General features: G+C 44.5%; 1 protein-coding gene across 4 annotated transcripts in view; it reads right to left on the minus strand.

Annotated features, from left to right (window-relative positions):
* Nucleotides 1-9831: 9831 nt before the first annotated feature.
* The window catches only part of DHX40 (DEAH-box helicase 40), a 377067-nt gene continuing 370646 nt past the window's right edge, over nucleotides 9832-16252 (minus strand). For all 4 annotated transcript variants that reach the window (XM_086954961.1, XM_086954958.1, XM_086954959.1 and 1 more), the window contains one exon: nucleotides 9832-12710. In XM_086954961.1, the coding sequence (XP_086811087.1) occupies nucleotides 12580-12710 (131 nt within the window). In that variant the 3' untranslated portion in view covers nucleotides 9832-12579. The remainder of the gene's footprint in view (nucleotides 12711-16252) is intronic.

Raw genomic sequence — 16252 nt, forward strand, 5'->3', positions numbered from 1 at the left:
TCTAGTAAACCCATGGTTAGCCCCATGGTTATCCCCATGGTTAGCCTCCCAAGCGCAGAGTAAGACAAGACAGCGAATTGCACTGCATTGCCTTACTCTATATTTATGAGGCCATTCAAAACAATGCAAAGTGGCTTTGGGTGGCTTCATAAATATGATTCAGTGGTTTGCGCCACCATTGAATGGCCGTACAAGGGCCTCGTAAATATGGGCCTTAGTCTGTAGAACTGACAGAACCACAAAAATCAGAAGTCACAAACTCTCATTACAAGTGGCAATCTTCTATCTAGAGTGATAACTCCTGGTGGAATATCGCGACTTTTGATTTCGAATGACCCTTCAATTCTGGGGCAGGAAATATCAGGTCTACAAACTTTGAACCTAATAATATCGCTTTTCCTAAATTCATAAAGCTGAGAATGTCCCTTGATAGGTCTCGCTGCAGATTCCTCACCTGTACAATACAGAATACAAAGCAATACCCTGCCTTGGAGAAAGGTTGATAAATGTAGAACCACTCTGTCAAACTATTAATTTCTATGCACTTCGGAATCCCGGCAGTAGTGCCTGGTAAAAGTGTGCAGGGGAGTCCATGTCGCTACCTTGCAGATGCCTGCAATGGAAACTTCTATGGCAAGGGCAGAAGTTGTGGATTTGATCCAGGTGGAATGGGCCCAGAGTCTTACCGGAGGGTCTTGGCCAAAGCGTTTGAGGTTCTGATGCATGGGATGATCCATCTTGAGAGGGTCTTATTATGCACTGCTTTTCCCTTACCACTGCAGTAACTTATAAAGAGCTGGTCATCTAGATGTATGTCCTTGCTGCGGTCCAAATAGTAGTTGACTGCTTGTCTAGAATCCTACTCATGCAACTGCTCATCCTACTTTATGAAATGGGGTGGGGGATAGAAGGTCAGTAGGATGATGGACTGACCTAGCTGAAAGGGAGTCACCACTTTTGGCAGGAAATCAGCCTTGATTCACAAAACCAATTTATCGGGATAAAAGGAGGCAAAGGTAAGACGGCAGCTAGGAGCTTGTAACTAGCTAACTTATCTGGCGTGGTGCTAGCCACCAAAAATGCTGTATGAAGGGGCTTAAACAAAGCCCCCATAAGAAAGTCAAAGCAAAATTCAGGTCCCATGGGGCACAACAAATCGGTTTGGAGGATTTAGGGCCAGTTGTATGTAGGTAATTGTTTGCTATTACCAAATAGTGAATTACACATTTTGCAGTTCCCAGTGGGTCACAAATAGACCTACCTCATGAATATTAATGAGGTAGGCCTCAGTTTGCGACCCGTGAGTAATCACAAAAATCAGAGGAATGATGGCCTTCAGGGGTCAGCAGACCATCACGTCTGTGATTGCTTTTCAATACATATAGATTTTTTAAATGCAGCAGGTTTCCTTAAAGGAAAACGGATGCATTTAAAAGTTTTTACAAACATACACGAAAGGGAAGGGGTCCCTTGGGGGCCTCTTCCCATTTGGGAATGGGTAACCACCAACTTAAAGTTGGGGGTAAATTGCAAATGTTTTGCAACTGCATTTTGGATCTAAAATATTCATACATGCCATTGCTATTCATTATTAGGAATGGACTCCCTAAACATGCCCCTTCCTAATATTGAATTGCAAACCCAAATTGCGATTCGGTAACAGGTTACCTATTTGAATTGGGCTTTTGTACATTAAAAACTGCCCTTTTGCGTTACCTAACAGCCCTAATCTGCGAAACTTTGGACATCTTCCCCATAGATTTGTCAACCCCTGCAAAAAACAAATGATATTGGGGGACTTGAAAAGGGATAGCTGATCAGGCAGACAGAGGAATGCAGACAAGGCAGCTAACTACCCTTTGGCAGTACCTATCGCACAACCCCGTTTCACAAGAGAAAGCACTATCTCCAAACATTTAGGTGGAGGCCTAGGAGATTGATAAAGAGGACCACTGCCCTGTGGCAAGAAGGTGCGACCTGAAAGGTAGATGCAGTGGAGGACACTGGAGAAGCGCAGAAGGTCCACATTCCACACTCTAACTGGCTAATCCAGGGCAATAAGCAGTGGTGGCTAAGGCAGAGGAGTGTCACCCCACTGCTTTTAAGCAGTGTATAGTGCCAGTCATGCACACCTTCCGCGTTCTCCATGTAGGCTGCATTACAGCCTGCATGGAGAACATGCCCAGGCCCCCATTCCCTGGTTGAGCTTTGAACCAGAATGCTCAAAAGCAATCACAATGCTGCATTGCAGCGTTGTGATTGGTCAGCGGAGCTTGAGTGGTCACCAATCACAATGCTGCCTTGCAGCGTTATGTTTGGTCAGTGGAGGCTGCTGTGCTTCCTGTTTCTCGAGTTCCACACGGCGAGCAGGAGCAGAGAAGCAGGACCCGACGGAACGGTAAGTCAATTTATTTTATTTTTTAAATTATATTCACCCGCGCAACTTCGCGACCCACTCGCGCATGCCATACTGCCGCCTCAGGCAATAAGAATGGCTTAGGCCGGGTCTGGCAAATCTTCCTCAGAACCCAAGGAATCAAGACTATGAGGAGAAAAGTGTAGTGCACCTGAAAGATCCAACTCAACTGAAATGTGTCCTCCAAGGGTCCTCTCAAAGGTTACTGGAGGGTGAGGACTGCTGGTGCTGAGCATTTTCGAGGAGGCGAACAAGTTTACTTGAGGAGTGCCCCATAGGCGAAAAGATCCTTGACTACTTCTGGTAGAAGTCACTCATAGCTGGAAAGATAACGCCGGCTCAGGCTGTTCCCTTGAACATTCAGAGATGCAACTAGGTGATTGGCGGTGCACCAGATCCCTTAGTAGTGTGCCCAAAACCACAGACATGACGCCTCCAGGTAAAACGGGTACATCCTACTTCCCCTTGTTTATTAGTATATTGTGTTGTCTGTTAAGAACTGGAAGGACCAACCTCGACTGGAGGGGAGGAAGACCTTGGATGGCAGCTGATCCACCCTTGGTTTCAACAGGTTCATGTAAAGGATCTTTTCTTCCAGAGGCCTCTGACCTTCAGAGCACCTAGAAGGGTTCCTGACCGTAGGGTAGTGTCCGTCACTACCGTAGTCATGGCAAGCGGGGGTGTTAAGGACATCCTGAGGCACAGGTTCACCTCGTTACCCCACAAAAAGACTTCCACAGCAGTGATGGGGGGAATCACAAAGGAGTCCGACAGGTCTCCTCCATACTGTAGCCACTTCCTCCAGATATACCACTGCAGCACTCTGATGTGCCAATGTGCCTAGGAAAATACAGGAATCCTACAGACCTAGGAATCTTAGAGCTCTCAGGACTGGAACTCTTGTGCCTTGATGGAATGATGTAACCATTTCCTGAAAAATGGTGCTCTTTTACAGTGGAGGAAAGGTGCAGTGAAGAGTGGTGGTCAGTACTGACCCTATAAACATGAGTAATTTGGAGGCCCCCGGCGCAAGCAAGATTTGGGTTTGTTAAAAAGCACACGTTCAACAGCAGTGATGGTGTCAACTGCAGATTTATTTTTATTTATTTATTTATTTATTTATAGTGTTTTGTATAGCGCGAACAAGACCCGTGGGTATCAGAGCGCTGAACATAAAAAGATTACAGACTTGACAATTATCACATCAATTATAACAACAAACAGTTATGAGGTAGAAGCGGTGTGGTAAAAGTGTAACTAGATAAAAGGCATTACGAGGTGCATTGGTCTCAGCTTGTGTCATAGTAATATCTTCAAGCTCGTTGAGGTAGGTTATATAACATAATCAATATCAATTGGCTATCTAGTTAGCTATTAGGAGTTGCATAAGTTTAGCTTGTCATAGTAGTCATAAACATAATAAACATAATAAAGTGAGGTAGAGGTTATATAGTTTGAGCTGTGAGATATAGTTGCATAAGTTTAGCTTGTCATAGTAGTCATACACATAATAAAGTGAGGTAGAGGTTATATAGTTTGAGCTGTGAGATACAGTATATAAGCTCATAAATATATGAGGTAGTAGTTCAGTGTGTAGCCGAGGCTCGGACGGGAGTCTTTCATTTGATTGATATTGAACTTCCAATTATTCATGATGAGTACCTCCTCTTTGGCGTATGTGTTTATATCAATAGTCTGTAGTTTCTCTACGTAGGGTATTTACTCATCAAGTGGCTCTTTAGTTCCCGTTTGAATGTTTCCGTATTTTGAATCTTCCTAATGTTTGGAGGGAGTGAATTCCAAATCCTGGGTGCAGCTCCGGAGAAGGCCCGATCGTAGGTCCTTTTCTTGCGGAAGAAGGCCGGTCTCAATAGCAGCTCTTTGGCACTTCTGCTTGGTCTGCTGCCTCCTGAAAGTTTAATTTTCTTGGCTAGGTATCTAGGCATGTTGTAGTGAACCGCTTTGTGAGTAATACAGGCCATTCTCATTTGAATTCTGGCCTCGTACGGTAGCCAGTTTAGGGCTTTCAGGTGGGGCGATATATGATCGAATTTCTTCGTTCCCGTGATGAGTCTTGCTGCTGCGTTGAGGCAGGCTTTTAGAGGTGCTATGGATGTCTTGGGTAGGCCAGCTAACGTGGTACAACCATATTCAATCCTCGAGATGACTAGCGATTGGGTGGCCAGTTTCAGATCCGCCTCAGAGATAAAGGGTTTTAGTTTTCGTAAATAGTTCAAATGGAAGCGGGCGCTCTTGGCCATTGAGTTAATGTGGGCTTTCATGTCGAGGTTCTCATCTAACTTGATTCCCAGTGATTTAGCTGAGTTAACTAGGGTCGGAGTGCAGTTTAACGCAGTCACCAATTTCACCCATTCCTTTACTTCAGGTTGGCTCCTTGTTGGTGAGATTAGCAGGAATTCCGTTTTGTGGGCATTCAGTTTCAGATGATTAGTTGTTAACCATTGCAACGCTTTCTTTAGTGTGTCGTTCATTCGGTCGACGTCATCACGGGAGGCGATCTTTATATATATTTGCGTGTCGTCTGCATACATGTGATAGGATATCCGTGATTTTCGAAGAATCTCCGTAAGGGGTTCCACATATAAGTTGAATAGATCTGGGGATAGAGTTGAGCCTTGTGGGACCCCAATTGTGTTAGGGCATGGGGAGGAGGTTGCTTGGTTGATCAGGAATAGTTGAGTCCTGTTCTGTAGGAATGATTTGAACCATTTCAGTACGTTTCCGGACAAACCCATCCTGTCTTGAAGCCTGGTTATTAGTATTTCGTGATTTACAGTGTCAAAAGCTGATGACAGGTCTAGTAGGATCAATAGGCATGCCTTATTTTGGTCAAGGGCTTGTAAGGCGTCATCAACAATATGCAGGATCGCAGTTTCAGTACTATGTCCTGTTCTAAATCCTGATTGGCAGTCGTCTAGTAATGCGAACTTAGCGATGTGTTGACTCAATTGGCCTTGTACGCATTTCTCAATAAGTTTGGCCAGTAACGGTATGTTGGTCACTGGTCGATAGTTATTCGGGTCTGTCGCATCCGCTGTTGGTTTTTTAATGATGGGCACTACCTGCCCCGTTTTTAGGCAGTCAGGGAGGGTCCCTTGTGTAAGTGAGGCATTTATTATCTGGGTCCAGATCGGAACTAGAGTGTGGCTGATTTCTCTTACACACTTTGACGGTAGAGGGTCTTGATAGTGGTTGTTCGGTCTAAGTTCGGCTAACTTTTTGGCAATCTTACCCTGGTCATATAGTTCAAATGTGTCCCAATTTGCTTTATTTTTTGTTTGAGGGTCCTCTGTTGTGTCATTAGCCTCATTTTTAGGTGAGGGAAGGGTCACAAGGTTGGCTGCTGCACTTGTGAGCTCAACTTCTAGTAGTTTGGTTTTTTCAGAGAAAAATGAGACGAAATCCTCGCAGCTTATGGGAGTTTTTGCGTTCTCTTGGGTCGTTTTGGTTAGTTTGTTTGACTGTTGTTTTAGGATCTCGAAGAGTTTTCGTGGTCTGTTTCTGGCATTATCCAGTTCAGCCCTTATAAATTCTTTTTTGGAGTTGATTATCTTTTTGTTATACTGTTTTCTGGTTTTTCTGAGGGCTTCCAACTCGGGGGAGGAGGGATGTTGTCTCCATTTCCTTTCGGCCATTCTTAGTTTTCGCCTGTCCTCGTTCAGTGCCTCATTAAACCAAGGATTTTTTGGCTTCTCTGAGACGTTTTTCAGTTTTTGAGGCATGGTGTCATTGACGATGTTACCGATCGAGGTTATGTAATGGTCAGTCAGCTCATTGACATTCTGCCTGTTCTTGGGTGGCTTCAGGTCTTTCTCACACCTTTCAACCAATTGTTGGATATTGGCTTCCTTTGTCTCACGAATCAGTTTTTTGATCTTGCGAGGTTGTACGGTCTTACCCTTTTTTATTGTAGGTATCGTGAATGTTATGGCGTGATGGTCAGACCAATCGCATGGATCTATAGCAAGGATTGATGTCTCCTTATTTCTTGAGATAATCCAGTCTAACGTCGCTCCTTGCGAGTGAGTGGGCTGGGTGCATGCTTGAGTAAGGTTTAGTTCATTGAGGAAGTCTTTCATCGTGTTAACCAGCTTGTCCTTGTCGTCGTCCCAGTGTAGGTTAAAGTCACCTAGGAATATATTGTTGGCATCCGGGTTTGAGTTAGCCGTTATGATCTCTATTAGTTCCTCTGTGAACTTTGCGTTATCCCCAGGTGGGTGGTAGAATGCATGCAGGTTGCAGCTTTGCTTATTTAGTGCTCTTATATTAAGACCAAGGTATTCACAGGACTCTATGGGGTCAGATTGGAATTGGCTGACCTCGATCTCCGAGCGGTGAATGCACGCTATACCTCCTCCCACTTTCTCAGATAGCGCAACACCACCTCCGGCGAACCAGCTTTGATCAGTCATAATCAAAATATGGGAATATTGGGATTCCCAATCTCCTGAGATGGGCCGCTACCAATGCCATCAACTTCATGAACACCTCAAGCCAAAGGGTATTATCATAAATTGATAACGTGCAGAACCCAACACAAATCACAAGTACTTCTGATGTGACCTCAGGATAAGGATGTAGAAGTATAGGGTCAGTATCTTGAACTTTTCCTTTTTGAGGAAGGAGTTCTGTCACCAAAGATACAGGATGGGAAGCAGACCGCCAAACTTCTTGGGCTGCAGAGAGTGGGTTGGGCTCGCAAACAAGGTCAGCTTTACTGGTGGTGTGGGGGGGGGGGATTTGAGAGTGGAACCACAGCCCTTTCCCCTGGATTTACCTCTGTACTGTCTGACCAAGGGAGTGCACCATAGCTGGATTTGTGGCTGGTATTGCTGCTGGTGAAAAAGGAAGATCCTCTCGAGAAGCCCTTAAAAAGTTAAAACTGGACAAAGTTTCTAGTGGGAGGAGGCACTTTGAAATCAAGGGAGCGAGACACAGCTTTACTGGTCTTAAAAGGCTTTAAAACCAAATCAGCCTTGTCCCCAAAAACACAGAGGAGCTCCATTCGCCCAAAGGCGCTCCCAGGCTTTCCCTGACCATGTCACAAGTCTGGCAGCACTTCATTTCATAGATAGACATTTCTTAGAAATGCATCACAAGTGTAGACAAGTACACCAGCTTATCACCACTGCAGAAAAAGCAAAGGGTGGCTAAGGAATTCTATACATTTGCCCACTTCCCAGGAAGATTAGGTGCCATTGATTGCAGTTATGTCGCACTTCAGCCACTTCACCGCAGGATACACCTTTTTTTGTAATCAACATTGCTAGAGTTTGATCAACGTGCAAGTTGTCTGCAAAGATAATAGTTGCTTCACTGATGTATATGTTGCCTTTGCTAGAAGCATACATGACATTATGTCTTGCACCATTCATTACTTGTGGTTATTTGCTGGGAATTCCAGTGATGCGGTTCATAGGTAAGTTATAACAACTCACACTGGGTCTGAATGTGCATCTGGGGGGTGGCATCTCAAACATCCCCAATCATTACTGATTACACACAATAGACACACCATATATGTATACATGATCTATTATATTCAGAAAAGAACTGCATATAAAGAAATATCACATCCTTTTTTTACAAGTGAAGGCAATATGCTCTCCCTCCCAATCTCTTCACACCCTTCCAACATTCAACGACACAGCCTCAACAAAGGCACAATAGGCTACATCAACATACATATGCCATCATTGAATGTATTTTTGGTATCCTTAAGTCACACTTCATATGTCTTTGAATGTATGAGGGTGTTGCACTCCCCAGAAGTCTTTCTGGTAGAGACTCTTTCTAACCACAGATTCCTCACCTTATAATATTCCCCAGGCCTCAATCTGGATTCGGAAAACTTAAACGCAATACCCTTGCGTACTGCATGGTGGCGCCTACAGCTTTGAGCTGACATATCCCATGCCAATTGTGACATGCAAAGGCATATATAAGCTCCTCCCATGTGGCCTGACATCAGCTGCGTTCCTCACACTTTTGCAGATGCAGAGCCAAAATCATACTGGCCATGACCAACGTGTGGGGATTCCTTGATTGGGATCTTTTTAGGTGAAAGCGTCCAGTTATAAAAATGGAGAGGAAGGGAGGGTTAGTGAGGAAACTGCAGGAAGATAGAGTCTCTACCTCAAAGAGCATTACCAAAGTTAAGTAACTTTTTCTTCTGATAGAGACTTCTCAAAAGTGGTAAGTCTGTGAACTGGCTAAAAACAAAAAGCCCTGAAGGACCGAACAGGCAAAAGGCCCGTCGAGCCGGACCAGACTGTCCGATTAGTAATGTTTTGTGAGCGTACGGAGGAATGCGCATGTAGCTGCCTGACAAATATCTATTATCACGCTATTCAGGTTCTATTTGGAGGAATTGTCCCCATCCACGGTACCACCCCACAATACTTGACTCACAAAAGGTAACCCAATGGTCTATCTACTGACCTGACAAAATGAGTTGTAAGTATAAGGGAACGGACAAATGCATTTGTTAAGACAAGAACCCTCACTCACCCTCAGGTGACATGTTTCATAATTGGGTTCCATCTTGCACACTGTGACTTCAAGGTACACAGTGTGGGCTACAACTCTCCCTCAAGAGAGAAGCGTGAGGTGTTTTAGGTCATCCAAAGTAGGTCGGAATGAGGGGCAGAGTGCAAAAAATCTAAATTCAAAAAGTGAATTAACACTATCTCCTGGATAGACAAAGATAACTTTAATTAGTGTCCCCAGTAGATAGAACCAAATTCATGAAGGGAAAATAGGGATATGGATGCTCTCCAAGAGATAGTTTTAAATCACTTTTTGAATTTATATTTTTTGCACTCTGCCCCCTCACTTCTACCTACATTGGATGACCTAAAACACCTCACGCTCCTCTCCTGAGGGAGAGTTGTAGCCCACACTGTGTACCGGACAAATATCTATGACAGGCACGCTGTGTGCCAACAAAGTAGTTTCTGTAGGCACAGAAAGAAAAGAACCGGTGTCAGCGTGTATGGGTTGTACCTATATAGGTCCATGCACATCACATCCAAAAGGAATGACGTCTACACTGAGTAATAGGTGCCAAATTCTGAGACCTGAGAAATTTGCTAAGGTGAGGACTCTGCAGATAGAAGTCTCTAGCAGAAATTGTGTGCAAGTCAGTAGTAATCTGTTGCACATGGTACCACATAGACATGCATTAGGGCTTACATAGGCATACCCATGATCTATTTACACATTTAGGTGCCCAGGGTGGGGCACCAAACAGATGTCTGGGTCTGCAGGTGTCTGATGGACAATGGTCGTTTATTATATCATCCACATATACCATCCTGAGACAACACTCTTGCACTTCCATGATGCCATAATCAATCACGCTATTCTCTATTAAATAATACGCCTTCACTTCATTTTTACACTCATTTTATTGATTTTACATCGGTACACAAATAAAATCATAGGTTAAACAAGTATGTGGAAATACTAATGTAGACCTTAAAATGTGGTTTCACAATTTATTAATCAACTTCTTTGAAACTCTAGGCCCCAACCCCAATTCATTTACAAAGTCTGTCACCTCCTTTCACAAGACTGCTTGCTTGTAGTGTTTGAACAGAAATGTAAATACCAGAGCTGTCTCCTCAGGGAATTTCCTCATTGTAGAAAATGGGATGATTATTTGCGATGGGTACTACCGCCCTAAAGCAATAATCACAACCTTTGTCAGGAAGAACCTTCAAAGTCACTAAATTAACCTAATCTCAAATCCCTGGTAGCTACAGCACAGAGCAGACATGCAAACCAAATTAGAAACAGCAAACAATATATGAAACAACATGACATCAAAAGGGCAAACCTATGATAAGGGGAATTACAGATATGAATTTTTTAAATTTTAAGTAGGAATAGTGCCAATAAGCATAAAGTGACACAGACAACAGTAGCAGCAGACTGAACTTAGGCACAATTTGATGCGGACACAATGGACTCTGGGACAGATACACCAACCAGATTTATTCTTATCAAAGATTTTAGATTCTGACTTAAGTCCTTCAAATCCCAATTCGCATTGGAGAACACTTTTAAAGTCCCCCAAGACCTTAGGGAAGACAGTTGGAGAATCACAGGGTGCCAAGGCAGAGGCTAACAGCAGTGCCCATTCCAAGTCTAGTTAGTACAGCTAGTCAGATGGGCAATTGTAGGAAAGAGCCTCTTGAAGCTTGTGGTCTCCCTATAGCGTTAACAGGAGGTCAGCCGTAAAACCCTTGGAATCTACGTTATACGGGTACAAATGGGACAGGGTCCAGTCCCTTTGATGGCTCTCTCAGGTTGCAAATAGCAGGTTCAGGAGTGTTCTAAGTGGGTGCCTAGAGGTGCCACATTTATACCACGAACGATCTAGTGGATGTGAATGACCCCTGGGTACACCCTGACCAATATAGTAAAAGTTCCCGGGGCCAATCTTATGCACTTTAGCCATTTCCACAATGGTGGAAGTCTTCGGCCAAACTAAACTTGGGCTCTGAGAGCTGGGGGTGTGTGGAGGGAGTGTACTATAGTAATCCTGGTCTCCACACACATCTTACACTAAAATCCAGTTTGAAGCAGGTACTTCAACAACCAGACAGTGGAAACCCAAGAACTGTCTTGCATCCTGTTCTTGCCTTATAAAGTGAGCCCTAAGTGTTTTGTGTAAATCCCAAGTAGACCTGTCAAGCAGGAATTGACAATGTAATGTCAAAAATGATGCTCACAGCCCAACCATGCATATTGTCAGGTTCTGAGGGGTCACTCTGCCCATTCTGGGTAGCTTCCTGTTTGATCCTGGGAGGCATTTCACACCTTTTCAAACATGGCTGGTAGAAGTAGCCAAGGAAATACAAACAGCCCTCTTGGGTCTTTAGGCATGCAAGTACATTTTCCTAAATATTTATCCAAAATACGAATTTACTAATGAAATTGATTTTTAATGATTTAAAATTGTTGTTTAATTATTTTTCTAGCCAATCCCTTTCCGAGATCCAGTATACTTTACCATTATTAGAAAGGGTAAAGTGTACAGAATTCTAAAACCAGCAACAATACAGGGTCCAGCAAAAGGCAAAAAAGGCTGTGCGATGATGCAGAAATGGTGTATTTCCTACACAAATCCTCTTGAATGTTGTATGTGTCCTGGATGCCGCATTGTGATACTTGTTGGCAGTAGGTTCATGTGGTCAAAGGGGAAGAGGGCAGGGCCTAGAGTGTGGGCTGTATTCATGTGTTTTTACGCGTGTCAGGCAAGTATGATTCGAGTCATGTATATAGGATATGCCTATTTCTTTCAGACATCTCCACTCCTATGGTGAATAACAAAAAAGTGGAGTGTTTTATCTCGATGTAAGATTAGATCTACACGTGAGTAGATCTGCACATGTAAAATTACTTTTGTGAATCAGGCCTCTATTGTCTCATGTCTTTTGTTCATGGGTACATAAACCCTTTCTGTATCTAAAAAGGCTACCTCAAGTTAAAAAGATATTAACAAATCATTTTAATATAGGGCTCAAATAAGAATGCAGCTACACATTCAACCTTAAGACATATCGTTCTCTAAATTACAACTCTGCAATGTTGGCTTGTTGCACTCTTGTATCGTAGCATAACTCATGGTGAGTGCAGAGGAAGGCTAGGAGCTGTGATCAGCATATTGACTAACAGAGTTACCAGTGGTAACAGCATCACATTTATAATGCCCATGTGCAAACATTCGACCAATGATATCTTATTGTCAGAGCTTTGCCTGCAACACAAAATGGTCTGCTTGGAGAAACTCAATCAACAAACCAAGGTCTTTTTTATCCACTGGGACATTCTGTAAGAGCAATAATACATTTCAGTGTGCACGAAAAGGCTTCTGTGATATTTCTTGCTGATGAAGGAAGTTGCCCATATGGCCTCCTGCATCACACTGCACTCATTTTTACAAAGAAGCCCACCTGTACACCCATGCATACTAAATTATTCTTATGCACACACAAATATATATACATATACTACAAATGTCTTGATGTACAAATCCCTTTCCACCAGGGAATGGTAGTATTAAAGCCCACCATGGGCCAGTATGAACAGCATGATACTCTCTTAAGAGTAATGGAAGCTGCATTTCTCAGCTGTTAAAAATCTGGTTTCAATACGTTTTCAGTCTTCTGCTCCTTTCTCTGCAGGTATCGAGCCCGAGCGTCCAATATGGATGTCTCATCATTTCTTCTCTTAGCTTTCTTCAAAGCATCTTCTAGTGCTCCTTCTGGAAACATAATGTTAGGATTTGTGATAAGTGAAATGTGCAACTGTTCAATTATTATTCGAATACCTGCATAGCATACATTTACGTAACAATATATGTATAAAATGCACATCCAATTTTTTCCAAATCATCTATTGACAAAGAAGGATATTTGGTTAATCGTTGGATACACATCTAATGAAATCCTCCATCATTATTGAGAATAAGACAACCAGGTGAGATGGAAAAGGTGGAAAATGTGTACTTGCAATTCAACAATTAGTTGAAAAGTCAACTACTGAGATACCAAAATGTGCAAAGAGCAGAAGTATAATTCAAGGGGGGTAACTCTAAACAAATGAGCCATTAAAAAAGGTAAAGATCCACCTAAAGTGAGAACTGTCCACCAAAGAATTACTGTGAGAACATAGCAAACACAAGGGGATGATGGACGGACCGCTGAAACTTTTCAGACACTCACCCCAAGTCACAGATCTTGGTTGAATCCATCATCGTTCTTTAGCTCACTTTGCCACCCCAGTTCAGACCCAGCCATATGCAAATCAGTCTTGACTCTGCCTCATGGGAACAGTCCAACCCGAACTGCCAAGCCAGGTCTTCCTTGGGACTGGTTTCGGGGTAACATCCCTCATCAGCCAGGCTCGCTTGAATCCCGTGGAAAAGTGAGCCAGGGACCCATGTCTGGGCATACCTTGCCAACTTAGGGTTCACAAAGCAAACAAACACAAGGAGATGAAACTTTTCAGACACTCACCCCCAAAGAAAGAACATATCCTTAAGCGGAGGAAAATCGACTAAAAAATGCACTTTGATCAAAAAGATAGTGTTCTTGATTGAGGGGTTTCTCTGAAATTACAAAGAACCCAAGATCTGTTTAAATATTGAAACAGGATTTCTTTATACCACGTATTAGCCAGGATTACTTAATGTCATTAATTACAGCAACTAAATATTGCATATCACAAACATTAGTCATAATTTGTCAAACAAAGAATTGTAGCTAGGAATTCTAAAGGACACGAAAAACCTATATATTTATGCGATGATATTTAGCAAAGATTTGTATTACAGATTACCCACCATTTCAGCGTATATCAAACTAAACAAATTGAGATGTACCTTGACCTGTCAACAAAATAAATCACTAATCACATTCTAAATTACAGAACATTGAGGCAAGGATGTGCCTGTGAGTTTTAGTATATTTCATATATATTTTTTTTCTGGTGCCATCCACCCCACGTAGACCGGATTCTATGTCAGGACCAGAGGCGAGGATTATGCTCATTCTTTCTTCGCTTTTTATTAACAAATTTTCACAGCAGCTTATCAAATTTGATAATAAAACTACATTTCCCATAAGCAGGGAAAAGAAAACACCAACAGTCTCTCTACAGTCGTTTCACGCTGTCAACATCTCACAGGCAATAAGTCATGTTGTAATTTCCTGTCCTTCCTCTTTCTTCGCTGCTGCGGCTCGAGATAAGTGTTTTTCTTTTGTCTCTCCTTTGTTGGGGACTGGTGTGTGCTTGTGAACGTTTATGGGGACTCTGTGGTAATCTATTTTTCCTTGTAGATTCCCTTCCGCGACTTTAGGAATGCTAGTGCGCTCCTTACGTGGTTCGGTCTCCACGCTTCGGGCCGCGGTGCGGTCCTTCGCCCGCCAGAGGCGCTGTGGGTGGGCAACGCGACGGGTGCACCGGAGCGCGTTTTCTGTCACTCAAATTAAACGCGCTCCTGTCACCAATCAGGTCTGCGCCCGACTTTCTCTGTCTGCAAAATCACCCAGCAGTTGACTGGGTCTGTACAAAGCGTTTCCCTTGTTTTGCAGAATCGTCCGCGTCGCGGGGTCGGTAGTGGTGCGCTGCACCTTGGGTTTTGCCCTTCTCACGCCCGGTAATTAGGGTAGGTATTACAGTGTGGGCTTGCTTGAGTGGCTGCTACACGGACACCTGGGGCAGGCAGTCTTGGTCCCTTTGAAGGTTTTGGGAGCTTGGTGTCCCAGGGGTTGACAGCCCCGCAGGAATCTTGCCTCTGGCAGTTAAAAGTGATCTGAGAGCCCCTCAGTTTCAAATTGCTTGGCTGGTTCAGGCTCATGCTGGGGTTACCCAGTTGTCTATAGCGCTTGGGCTAATCTGTTTTCTATAGCGCTTGGGCTAATCTGTTGGCATGGACACCTCAGAGGAGCAAGGTTATTATGAGGAGGAAGACTCCCTAGCTTACCTGCAGTGGGATGACGAGTTCTATAATAAGGTTGATGATTCCATCTATAGGGCAGTCACGGAGCTTATGACACCCATGGAACAGCGGCTGGCGGACAAGATAGAACAATTGTGTGCCAAGGTTGTCCCTCCCAATGCGGCGACTTCCCCTGCGGGGGCGGTGGGGCCAGTGCAGGTAGAAGGTGAGGCTCCTCCTCCCCCAAGAAAAAGTGCACGGAGGGGGTTGATTCTGCTGCGTTTGAGCGCCTTAAGGAGGCATTTCTTGAGCATACTGCCCCTATTGTTGTGCCTCAGCCTACTCCACCATCGGAGGTTCCCCCCGTCTCACTTCCTTCCCAGAAAGGGTGTACTCTGGACGACTCAGACGATGAGGCTGCCTCCTCAAGGTCTTGGAGGCCTTCGGGGTCTACTGACCCACCGGCGACAGGCATTTCGGACATGCTGTACCCAGATGACATAGTGCACCTTAGGTCAGCGGAATGGGTCCCCGCTGAGAAGGCGGCGCTGTATGTAGCGCTTTCCTTAGGAAGCCCTTGGAAAACGAGGCACGCAGTAGGTTGAGGGCAGAGTGCCCACGTCCAACCCTGGCTGTTAAGGTGTCCCTAACCCCAGAAATACAGGGAAAGATGGCCACGTTCCTGGCGGAATTTATAAAAGATCCTAAGAAAGGGATAGATCGGTCATGGCGTGCATGCCAGGACAAGTTGCTGGATACCATTGTTCCAATGACTAAAATCTTGGACATGGCAAAGGAGGCCTGTAGCTCGGGTTCCCTTATTGACCCGAAGGTGCTCTCGGCTTGGGTGCAACCCGCCGTTTATGGGGAACGCGAACTGCGCATTGTCGACAGAAAGGTGAGGTCACTTTTGATAAAGGTGATCCTAAGTTGGGCGACTTGGCCTGAGGCAGGAGCGTCGGCACAGGGAGGTTTGTTTGGCGAACCTTTTATAAAGGAGTTTGGTAAATTCGTCGCCACATTCACCTCCCTGGACAAGGCGCAGGCGAACATAAGGAGGGTCTTTAGCCCTCGGGTTTTCCGCAGGCCGGTCGGGGCAGGAGCCGCCAGCCCGGCCGAGGTCAGAACCAACAGCCACAGGGAAGGGGGTAAGGCTCCGGACGTGGCCAATTCCAGACAGACCAGCGGTTTACTACCTTCTACCCCACAAGAGGGCAGCGCTTCCGTGGTCGAGGAAACTACAGAGGCCAAGATGGAGGTGCCGGCGGTAAGTGTCTTGCCAGCAGCGCAGTTGCGAGTGGGTGGCAGATTGGCGCTGTTTTTGCCCGCTTGGGAAGCTCTTACCGGAGACGCTTGGGTGCTTC

This window comes from Lissotriton vulgaris, chromosome 2_1 (genome assembly GCF_964263255.1).
Source record: "Lissotriton vulgaris chromosome 2_1, aLisVul1.2, whole genome shotgun sequence".
Classification (NCBI taxonomy): Eukaryota; Metazoa; Chordata; class Amphibia; order Caudata; family Salamandridae; genus Lissotriton; species Lissotriton vulgaris.